A 12,094-nucleotide genomic window follows, 5' to 3' on the forward strand; every position below is an offset into this window, starting at 1 on the left:
TAATGTTGAGAGCATCGTTTGGGTGGTTTGGGGTAGAGATGAAAAGTTGGGTATCATCAGCAACCAATGCCGTCTCCGTGCTGTATCCGGGCCTGAAACTAGACTGAAACGGATCCAGGTAGACAGCTTCATCCAGGTACTGGGAACAACCTTTGCTACAAAGTGAAGGTTGGAGACCGAACAATAGTTGACTAAAGAAGCTGGGTCCAGGGAAGGCTTCTTAAGGCGGGCCTCACCACCGCCTCCTTCAAGGCGGTGGGAAAGAACCCCTCTCTCAATGAAGCATTGGTAATCGCCTGGAGCCAGCCTCATGTCACCTCCCGGGAAGCCGAAACTAACCAAGAGGGACACAGGTCCAGCACACAAGTGGCAGCACTGAGTCTCCCCATAATCCTGTCCATCCCCTCGGGGGTCACAGGGTCAAACTCATCCCATATTGTCTCCACAAGATTCATCCCTGTCGGCTCACCCGAATCTACCCAGTCAGAGTCCAAGCCTGTCCGGATCTGAGCAATTTTACCCTGCAGATAGTGAACAAATTCCCTACCCTGCAAGGGGTCTACCCCAGTTCCTTGGTTAAGTAAGGAGCGGGTCACCCTAAACAGGGCGGCTGGGCAGTTATCTGCAGACGCGATAAGAGCATAAAAATGTTGCCGTTTTGCCGCTTTTATCGCCACTAAGTAGGATTTAATATGAATTCTTACTAGTGTTCGATCAGATTCGGACCGGCTGGTCCTCCAGCCACTCTCTAGGCGTCTTTTCTGGCGTTTCATCTCCCGGAGTTCCTCGGTAAACCAGGGAGCCACCCGGAATCGACACCGGGTCAGACACCGCAAAGGCACAACGCGATCCAAGGACACAGTGGCCGCCCTATCCCAGGCTTCCACTAGGGCTTCGGTCGAGTTGTGAGCAAGGGATTCAGGAAAAGTCCCAAGCTTCATCAGGAACCTTTCGGGGTCCATCAGGTGCCTGGGGCGGAACCATCTTGTGGCAACTATCACCACAAAGTTGGAAGTCGAAAAGAGCTGCAGATGGACCAATGCAAATAAATATCTCCCAAACCCAAATTGCATGTTGTGCGGAAGAGCATACCCTCATGCTGATTGGTTCTGACTTCCTGCTGAGAGACATTGGGAGGTAAGGCACATTCAAGTGGAAAATGTTGAAATTTGCAGAAAGAACACTGATGCAACCATCCTTGAACAACAGGCACTACACATGTTTTCTCGTGTGCAGGGCTGGAGAAGTTTGGTGCAGCCTTCAGGAAGACTTTCCAAAGGATAGATGTCACAACAGAAAATAATCATCCAATAAAATGATATTCCTTTGTGAAATATCAAAAACTGATATTCCCACAAAATGCCTTCCTGCATGAGATTGCATCCGATCATAGCCCTGAAAGAGTCTCATCGCCCAGGACTCAGACTCAGATAAATCTGCCTCTGCTGAACCAAGTGGAATGTCAACTCAGCAGAATATCACCAGGAGTCATCTAAGATTGATTAAGTACAAGGCACCATGAGAATAGTTAGAGCAGACTTAATGCTCATTTCATAAGATGCTTGTTCTTGACTTAAAGATGAATGTTGGCATTGGCTAAAAGAATGGTTAATTCTAGGTAGTTGAATTGAGTTTGTTCTCACTCCACCCTCTGTGGGAGGAGAATTTATTCATTTAAAACCATATTTCATCAGAGTAAAATTGATCTTCCAAGCAAGCTGTTTGAAAGAGGTAATGATTGTGTATGCAGGTGAAATTCATCTCCTTTTTTTCAATACCTGTGGGTCCCTTCTGTTTTTAATCAATTATGCTCTGATTGTTCATAAATTTACAACTTTTCTTTTAATGTTTTGATACTGACCTCAGTGGGATATTGTTATTGCAGAAAAGTTGGATAGTGAGGGGTTGTTAATGTATAAATTACTGTTTCATTCTGAAGGAAATTCAGTTGAATCACCTTTTTTCATCTCCTGCTCAAAATGACTTGCGGGGTCGGATGAAGAGTCTTAGAATCATTTTGCAAAAAGCTGAATATTATTACAAGACTTTGTGGCCATTCTGAGGTAGCTTCTCAGATATCTGTAGAATCTGAAATATTACTGCTATACTATTTCATCTACGAACAAAGCCAAGAAGAAAGGCTAATAGTGATACCAGCTATCAGAGTGTGCATGGAATAGTGTTATGCTATGGCTTCTATCAGTCTTGTTCTGCTAGAAGTTGTTTGAGCAGGTTAGCTCACAGAAAACAAGGACAGGAAATATTTATTTATTATTAATATTTTTTGGAAAAAATATATTTACTATTCTGAATAATGAATTCTGTCAATAAATCAGAGAGATTCCTTATTGATAGATTGTGAAAGATTGATAGATTGCGAGGCAAGATATTTCTTCATCCTGTTCTGCATTACTGTATAGTGGTATAAGGAAATCCTTAAATGAAGCATTTCTTACTGAACAGTTAAGGGAGTGGGTGCCTTTTTCCACACTTATACGGCTGCTTTGGCATCTCTCCTGGCTGAATCCGTTGCTACGTTAGAGTAGCACAATGTTTTTATATGCTCTGGGAGACTCATTTGCTGTGCAACATCCTTGATATTTTAGCTGCAGAAGAATTACAAGAGTCGTATTTTGGAATTTATGGTGATGAAACTCTGAAAACTAACTTGCCAACTGAAGATTAATGTCCTCAGACACAAACCTATGTTAGTGTTTGTTTCTATTAATTGAAGCTAACTTGCCTACTGAAGATTAGTGTCCTCAGACAGAACTACCATCCCTGTTTTAATCGCATTCTGCCTTGGAGATGCCTGTCATAATGAAGCAGGTTCTAGCAGAAGGGAACAGAAGGTGGGTTTCTTGCAAGAAGTCTACATTTGATCCCTTTCTAATAAAATAAAGGAGGGGGTAGAAGCTCAGGGAGAGAATGGACATCAGCCACGAAGAAAAAGTTTCTATGACGGATTTTTAACAGAGGATTTCAAGATTTGTCTTGTGTGCACAAAAACACACAAGTTGTTTCAAAAATCAAGGACTCCCTTCTGAATAGACACCTTTTGCTGATCAAACCTTTTCTTTCTTGGTTGGTTAAAAAAAACAAGTTCAGCCTGAGCCTCTAACTATACTAGTAATATTTCATTAAAAGTATCAATAGTTTGATTGATGGTACTAAGATTTGATTTGTTTTATCATCTCAGCCCAATCTTCTCCATTAAGCTATTTGAAAGTGTCATTACAATGTACTCAGTGCTATTCTGATATTCTGCTGTTATCCGAAAGCTCAAGATTGCAAATAGTAATTAAAGTATTAAAGAATGTTTGTATGGTTTTTTTTCAGGAAGAAAACATTTTTGGACTTTTTTCATGTAGTCTGAGTTTAAACATGACTGCAGAAAATATTTACTATACCCCTGGAAAAGAATATTTCATCTGGCCAACTTACATTTGGGAAGCATGTACAGGCTTTATGGTATATCCCATAACAGTGTTAGTGATATTTATAATATTATATTATCCAATTTTATTTGCATTTTCGAGCTTCTATACCACTAATCTAGTATATTATGTGTGGGCAAAAATTGGTAATATGCCAGAAGATAACAGTAGCAAACAATGGGAAATGCCAAGGAAAATTTATGCATTGATAACAGACTTGTTTGGAAAGATATTGCACGGTAAGTAGGATGTTCTTCATTAATTCTTTAAGGCAGAGGTAAGGAATTTATTTTCACTCATAGACATAATTCTTGGGTCCAACTCTTAACTGCAGTCATTTGCATCTTGAAACCTAATCAGAATGAAGTAGAAAATAAAAGGGAGACTGAGGTGGTATACTGCCAATTTATATAGAATTCACTTTTGAAAAAATGCTTCTACAATTAGTCAACAAACTCCCTTAACCTTTGAGGTTGCAGAACTGAATCCAGGAGTTGCCTTAACCTCAATTTAAGAAAATAATTGTGGGTATTACACCAATAAAGTTTGCTTATGGTCACTCACACACACATTCGCAGCCCAGGTCAATAGCCATGCTCCAATTATTTTTAACTGAACACTGAGTTACAACTGGTTCTTTGGAATTTGCGGAGACCTGAAGAATTTAAAGTGAAAAACTTTGCTGGTTTTGCAATGTACATTTTCACTTTCTCACATGCATGTAGACACTTATCCATATTTGTCACATCCTTCTCAGCTAGGCTGCCAAGTATTAGTCGGAAGGATGGAAGCCATCAATTATAGATCAAAAGTTAACTCAAATGCACAGGCCTTAGGATCCCTTTTATCCCCCAAAGTGTTCAGTTTGTTGATTCTTAGGACTTCCCATGTTCATTTTCAAGTCTGATACAGCTGTTGGTGGGATTTTGGGAAGGGTTTTCCTCTGCCTTAATATTAAACTCCAAATGTGCTGTTTTAATTTAAACTTTTTTTTTTCAAAATTGTAGTTAAACTGTTAAACATTACCATTAACTATACCTTTGGATAAAGCTGGAAGAAGCCATCTAAAGCCCATACATGTGCTGGATCACAAAAGCAGTAACATTGATTTCTCAGAAGATTCTTTTTTTTTTTTTTTAGGATTCAATGTGATGGTTCCAAAAAGCACATTTGATTTAAAATATTTAGCTTGATAAGAAAAATATGCCATATTTTTATGTGATCGTCTATAGGAAACTCTTGTGACAAAAAAAACTGAAGCCATTTCATTGTTCTCCCATTAACAGGTTATGAAATTTCTGGACTAGAAAATTTACCCCAAGGACCAGCGCTTCTTGTCTATTATCATGGAACCTTTCCAATTGACTATCACTGTTTTGTAATAAGGTTGGAGAGACTCACTGGGAGAGTCTGCTATTCTGTGATAGAGAATTTCATCTTGCGTTTACCAGGTAAAAAAAGTACTATGTTTAGGGGGCTTTTGGGAGGGGGGGAGTTAATAAAATTCATTCACTAAAATTTTTCTTCTCCAAGGTCTTATTTGGAGTTATGTTATTATGGAAATACATGTATTCTGTTTTCTTTTACAAGCAAGAACAGAATAATTTCATAGGTCTGCTTTTGCAGGACTAAAACGATTCATTTCCATTCATCGCTGTGATTGTTCTACAAAAGAAAGGTGTATAAATGTTCTGAAACAAGGGCACTTACTTGGAGTTGCACCAGGAGGAGTACGAGAGCAAAACTATGGAAATAACCAGTATAAAGTAATATGGGGAAAACGTAAAGGATTTGCTCATCTAGCTATAGATGCCAAAGTGGTAAGCCATTTGTCTTCATATCAGATTTGCCAGACCAGGAAAAGGAAAATCTTATTTTTTTCAATTCACATGATTCAAATCACTTTTTTTTATTTTCATCAACTTATCATGCTAAAGTATTTAATGAATGTGAACACATAAATGCATATGTTATATATTATGTAGTCATGCATAGAAATAGTATAACTACAAAAGTAGTGAAAATAAAAGTAATTAAAATAGGAAGGAAGGATTGTGTTTCCTTTTGCTCTAGTAAAAAATGTGTCTATCCAACCGTAAGCAATTCATACAATACATCAACTATTAGATATTAAAGGCAGCACACAGGAAAACAAATCTTATGACTTATCCATCTATGCCAAATTTTATTGTAATAAGAAGTATGCTGCTCTCGCCACATTTCCTGGAAAAAAAGTGAAGAAAATAAAATGATAAATAATACAAGTATTATTTGTACAAGTAGATAATAATACAAGTATATATAAAATTAGAAATAAAATCATTGCCCTATAAAACTTAAAAATTATGCTGCTCTCCTGCACTCCCCAGAAAAAAAATAAAAAAGAAACCATTGATATATAAAATTTGGTGCAAAATTTGGTGGAATCAGGCAGTTAACTTATGTTTTCTATGTTAATTCCTTTTATCAAATCTCAAACCAGGTGAGAGGTGTGGTGTGTGTGTGTGTGTGTGTGTGTGTGTGTGTGTGTGTGTGTGTGTTTGATTAGTGGGCATATCTATATCTGCCTGGGTCACATTCAAAAAAGTTCCATCAATACTTTCCCTTACAAAATTGACATTGGTGGCAGCTACTTAGAAAATGGCTATGAGAATGAATATGAAAACTGTTGAACTTAGCTTTTCAATTGCTTGAAAATAAACCCATTCACAAAATTTTAAACTTGAGATTACTAACAGAAATAGGATATATATTTTGATTTCTTTTGAGTTTGACAATATAATACATTATCCAAAATTGTAAATAATCTTACTTTCAGATGCATTTTTTGCCATCTCTGTTTTTTTAAAAAAAAATAAGATTTGCTTCCAATTTGGGCCTTCTGGCAAGCTGCAGTTATTTTGGCAAGAGATCTAGCTTGCCATTGCTTTCGTCATAGGTCTGAGAAAGTTAGTTTCTTTCTTTCTTTTCTCTTCCTTTCTTTCTCCGATTTGTTTCCCTCTCTTTTCCCTCTCTCTCATTCCCTCCCTTCAGCTCTTTTTCATTTCTTTCTCCCAACCCCCTTCTCCCTCTAATTTGCTTCCCTCTATTTTCCCTCTTTCCCATTCTCTCCTTCCAGCTCTCTTTCATTTCTCTCTCTATCTCCTTTTTCCCTTTTCTCTTTCATCTCTTTCTTGCGTGTGCAAGCAAAATACCCTCCTGGGCCAGGATCACGGCGGTGGAGACAGCAACTCATTCCGCTGCCGCCACTGAAAAGTGAGTAGCTGACTGCACTGCGCAGGAGATTCCACAGCATCAGACTCAAGTTGGTCCCCTCAGCAAAAAGCCAGAGCAACCATCTCTGGATACAGAGAGGGAAGAGGCAAGGAGAGCCCTGTGCAGCGCAGGAGAACTGGAGCTCTTCCCTCCCTGCACCCAACCAGCTGCTGCTGCTCCCCATTCCCCTCCTTCCTGAGCCAACACGAAGGGGACAGCGGCTCGCAGTGACCTGAGTCTGGTGCTGAGGAGTCTCCTGCGCAGCGTGGCTCCCCTACACTGCTGACCCAGTTACTCACCTCATTGAATAGTGTGACAACAGGAGGAGAGTCGTTGTCCCCTCCGCCTTGATCCTGGCCCAGGTGGGCATTTTGCAAGACATGAGCACAAGAAAAGGGCTGGGGCTCTTCCTCACAGAGTTGCCTGCGAAGGACACGGAATTGCAAAAGCATGCGAGAGGCTAAACCCACCACACACACACACACACACACACACACACATCTCTCCTTCCACTGTGCGGGAAACCCAAGCCACTTCTTCCCTTCGGGCCGGCTTCTCAAAAGCCTCTCCATGGGAGGCTCCTCGACGACCCCTGTGAAAAGGTTGTTCAACCCAAAAGGGGTCGCGACCCACAGGTTGAGAACCCCTGCCTTAAAGGCTTAATATGCTTTATGACGTAAATTTGGGCAAACTCCAGATCTCAATTCCAGACAGAGTTTTGGCTGTCCAGATCTTACATCCAGTTACCTTTTCAGCCAAAACGCACCTGCAATGCAAAAAAAAAAATTCATCTCATTGGAACATTTCTGCCTCTGAATTGGAAGGTTCTGGAAGGTTTCTACCTTCCCCCAAAGGTCAAACTCAGTGGTGTCAAATTCAAGGCCTGGGAGTTGTGACCGGCCTGCTTAGATCTGGCCAGCAAAAGACTCACCCGTGGTGCCTGTGTCAGCATTTGCTTGAGTATGCTAGATGCCAATAACTGATCTGAAGGAGTAAATTTATCTGTAAGAAATATGGACAAAGTTATAGGACAATGTAATAAACACTAAAAAAAAGAATCATAATATGTTCATTCAACTACATTTAGTTCAACAATGCCCTGCTGAAAAGGGATGTCATAATAATACAATGATCTTATACAATATATTGTTCATACTAGTTAAAATAACCTTTTAATTGACGTATTTTATGTCCAACCAATACATTTTATTCCTTTCATCTATTATAACTAAAAGAAGCTCATAATTTGTTTCTTTTATTTCTTATAGCCAATCGTTCCTTTCTTTACACAAAATATTAGAGAAGGATATATGACATATGCAAACATAAGTAAGTAAAACTTTACCTATTCTTGATAATGTTATTTATTTAAGACTGTAAATTTGTACATCTGCATCTTTGCTTACTATGTTTAATTTGAATGAAGAATAGCTAAATCTGGGTTCTAAGTAAAGTAAAAATATAATTGGGGTAGATTAATTTGGGATTATTTTTATTTTATTATTAGGAAAACTGTTTTAAGAGGTGGTACATATTAGTTTTCACCTAGAATGAGAAAAGACTGTATATGCTCGCTCTTCAGATATCTAACTTATCTGTCTGTCTACGTATGTATGCATGTATGTATGTCTGACTGTCTGTCTATCTATCTCTAGATATAGATTTACAAAACTACTGATATACATACACATATACTATATACATATACACCTATATCAGTGACGTGCAGTCAGGTGAGGCAAGTAAGGCGCAGCCTCACTGCTCTCATCATGAAAAAAAAAATGTAAAAGGAACAAGCTGAGTTGGTTGCTGCCTCACCGTGGATGACTCTGCTTAACTGTTTAAAAAAGCCTCTAAAAAAGCGCCCTCTACTATGAGGCAGGAGAACTGCATGCCTTCTCTAGTCTGACTTTAGGCGTTTTATGATCACTCAAGCATAGTTAAGCAAGGGTTAAATGCCTAAAAATTCCTGACGTAATTGAGGCATGCAGTTCTCCTGCCTCATAGTAGAGGGCGCTTTTTAGAGGCTTTTTTTAACAGTTAAGCAGAGTCATCCACGTAAGCTAGGCAAAGAGCCATGCTGTAGCACATACACTTTCCCCCAGCCTCTTTCTTTTGGAAGGCTCCGATCGACTCCCCTCTGGCTTCTCTGCCTCTCCTCTCACCCCAGCCTGCCAGCATTGCGTTCCAGGCATTTCCCACCCAGACAGCAGTCTTCATTTGCAATGGTGGAAGTGTTTGGGGAAGGCAGCAGGGGAATAGGGGGGGACTGTGGCAAAGGAGCTGCTTTCAAGCCACTGGAAAAAATATCCAATCCAACTTTTGCGTGTTTGTGTGTTTGTGTGAGAGTGAATGAGAGAAGGAAGGGGGTAGGAGAGATAGTCCAAACCAACTTCTCTCTCTCTGTGTGTGTGTGTGTGTGTGTTTGTTTGAGAGTGAGTGAGAGAGGGAAGGGGGTAGGAGAGATAGTCCAATCCAACTTGTGTGTGTGTGTTTCTTTGAGAGTGAGTGAGAGAGGGGAGGGGGTAGGAGAGATAGTCCAATCCAACTTCTGTGTGTGTGTGGGTGTGGGTGTGTGGGTGTTTGAGAGAGGGGGAGGAAGGAGGGGAAGGGAGAAGAAAAAAAGGAACCTTTTTTTGCAAAGGAGAAAAACAAATGCTGTCGCTTTAAATCGGAACTGAGCATGCCTGGCTGTGGAATTCTGGGAGTTGAAGTCCACAAGTCTAAAAATATTTGAAACCCACCACTGTGTCAGTGCCTCACCAGCCATAAACCTCAACGCACGTCCATGATGCATATGTATATACTCCAGAACTCCAGATCTTTGGTGGAAAAACTGATTTAATACATTTCCAGGATGAGCCAGAAATTATGGATATTCAGCAAAGTTATCCATATTCTGTAAATTAATTGGTAATTATCCTGGAAAGACTGCCTGTCTTGTCTGTTTATCTGTCTACTATCTATCAACCTTCTGTCTGTCAGACTACTTATATTTGTGTGTCTATTTATGTGTCAGGATTAGCTGGATTCTCCTAACTCTAATTTTTTCATAACTTTTTAATCTAAGTTGTATTTTGCAAACTGTAAGCCTCCAAATATGGTGGCTTATTTTCTTGTTTCTGGGTGTACAAAAGCTTTCCATTAGTTGATTCCACTGCTGGCATTAATTATTGCATTTAAATATAGGCTTCCAATAAAGTCAAATATGAAACTCTTGGCAATCTACTAATATGCATATCATATTTTCTAAAATTTGTACCCAGGACCAATGAGATGGTTATATGAGAGAAACCGATGGTTCATCTTTCCAATGTTTGGAATGTTTCCAGTTAAACTTATAACCCATATTGGAAAACCAATTCCATATGATCCAGATGTAACTCCTGAAAAATTAGCTGAACAGGTAAGTGTATTTCTAGTCTAAAGAGAAAATATCCATTCAAATTAAAACTTCATTCTTTATGAAATTATAAGTTCAATAATAACTATTTGCAGTTATTGAAATACACTAAGTATATATGCAGAAATATTGTTGAGTGTTTGGTACATAATTCATCCCTTACTGTTTAAACAGCGCTTATTTAAACGACACAATAGGACTAACAGCATGTATAAATGAAAATATCCATCAAATATACTGTATATCCCACTAAAGCTTCACCTCTTCTTACCCAATAAGTTTATATTTTCAATTTATCCAATTATGGTTTATTCAACAAACCACTGTTAGGAAGAAATTAAATAAGAGGCATCAGCATGCATTCTGCTTTTTAATTATAATATTGGGTGTAGCAGACAGTCTAGCCTAGGTCAGAAGATGTAGAAGGCTTGAAAAACCATCTCCGGCCATACGGCATAATTCCAACTCTTCTGCAAGGGAATTTCTAAAAAGGAGAAAGAGATGAAGGTTTGTGTTTTTACATGCAAAGGAGGGATTTTTTTTAATAGACATTGCTGGAAATGTACAACTCCGTTTATCATGGTCTTATTCTGGCCCACGTGAATTTACTCTTGGTTACAGTATAGAAAAAGAGACAGATATTTGTACACCATATCTTTACAGATTTATAGGAAAATGTGATTTATCTGAATATAAATGGTATAACATGAGCAGGAAGAGAGAGAAAATCTTTGCCATAAGATAAAATCAAAGAGAACATTGGTTTTCAAATGTATGTTAAAGACTGTGACGAAGAGCAAGTTAGAATTTTATATGTGTGTTTAAATATGTGGTGTGTTTTATTAAAGAGTCCGTATATTATATATTTAGTTCCAGAATGTTCTCTCAACAGTTCCTAAACCATAAATCTAAATTAAATCTCTTTTTTTCCTTTTTTTCTCCCATTCCATCCCACCTCATGCCACTCCACTGCTCCAACAGACTCAAAGGGCAATAGAAGATTTACGGGACAAGCATCAAAAAATCCCAGGAAGCATATTGCATGCTCTTAGGCAACGCTTTGCTGCACATGACAAAGATAAATAGTGATATAACATCAACAATATTGTGGATAATATACATATGTAGCTAATATATGTGTATGTGTAATGTATGCGTTCCATCAGGCACTTTTAAAAAACAAAATGTCAGGGCAAGATTGAGATGGGATGACAACATTTATTTCTTCAATGTGTATTTAAATCTCCAATACCAGATTAAATTACATACTAAGGTATCAAAAGCATTGCGTGATTTCCCCCCCAAACTCTTATGAATTATGTTTGAGAAATCCTGATAAACTGGAGGATGACTGGATAACACCAACTGTTATTCTAATCTTCAAAAAGGAGAAGAAGAAAAAGACAGCAAGTTATCGACCAGTTACTCTGATGTCAATACTCTAAAAAATTTAAGAGTGCATACTGTTATCATAAAAGAACTTATCATTAAACACTTTGAAAACAATTACTAGAAACCTGTCTTACCTTATCTAATATTTTTAGATAGCTTCCTTAGTAGACTGTAGGAATTTTGTGAAGTTAGTACGATATATCTTGCTTTCTTTACAAAGAAGTTGACAGAATATTTTATTCTGTGCAGCAGGATATTAGTGTACAGGTTACATGATGATTGATTGAGTGCACTGCTGACTTGAAAATTATCCTCAAAGAGTGATCATCATTCATCAAATACAGAGCATCACACAATATTCAGTTGGAGATCCTGTACTCTTCAACAATTTAATTAATAACTTATATTAATTAAAGTGCTCAAGAAACAACTTACAACTAAATACTAGTAAGACAAAGGAGATGGTGCTAGATTTCCGGAAGCAGACAGAAGAGCCTTCCCCATTGTATATCGAGGGAGGCTGTGTGGAGAGGGTTTCCTCCTTTAAATTCTTGGGAGTGCTTATTAGTCAAGATCTCACCTGAAAAAACAGCACGTCTCTGGTGAT

General features: G+C 38.5%; 1 protein-coding gene across 1 annotated transcript; it reads left to right on the plus strand.

Annotated features, from left to right (window-relative positions):
- Window positions 1-1,719: 1,719 nt before the first annotated feature.
- On the plus strand, window positions 1,720-11,601 carry LOC309392281 (DGAT1/2-independent enzyme synthesizing storage lipids-like). The gene is made up of 7 exons (XM_081953346.1): window positions 1,720-1,731; window positions 3,340-3,676; window positions 4,724-4,888; window positions 5,064-5,257; window positions 7,961-8,021; window positions 9,959-10,098; window positions 11,077-11,601. Exons 2-7 carry the CDS (start codon window positions 3,385-3,387, stop codon window positions 11,179-11,181), a joined length of 957 nt encoding a protein of 318 aa, XP_081809472.1. The 5' UTR covers window positions 1,720-1,731; window positions 3,340-3,384; the 3' UTR covers window positions 11,182-11,601.
- Window positions 11,602-12,094: the final 493 nt, after the last annotated feature.

The sequence above is a fragment of the Natrix helvetica genome (assembly GCF_964273705.1).
Source record: "Natrix helvetica genome assembly, chromosome: 4".
Taxonomy (NCBI): Eukaryota; Metazoa; Chordata; class Lepidosauria; order Squamata; family Natricidae; genus Natrix; species Natrix helvetica.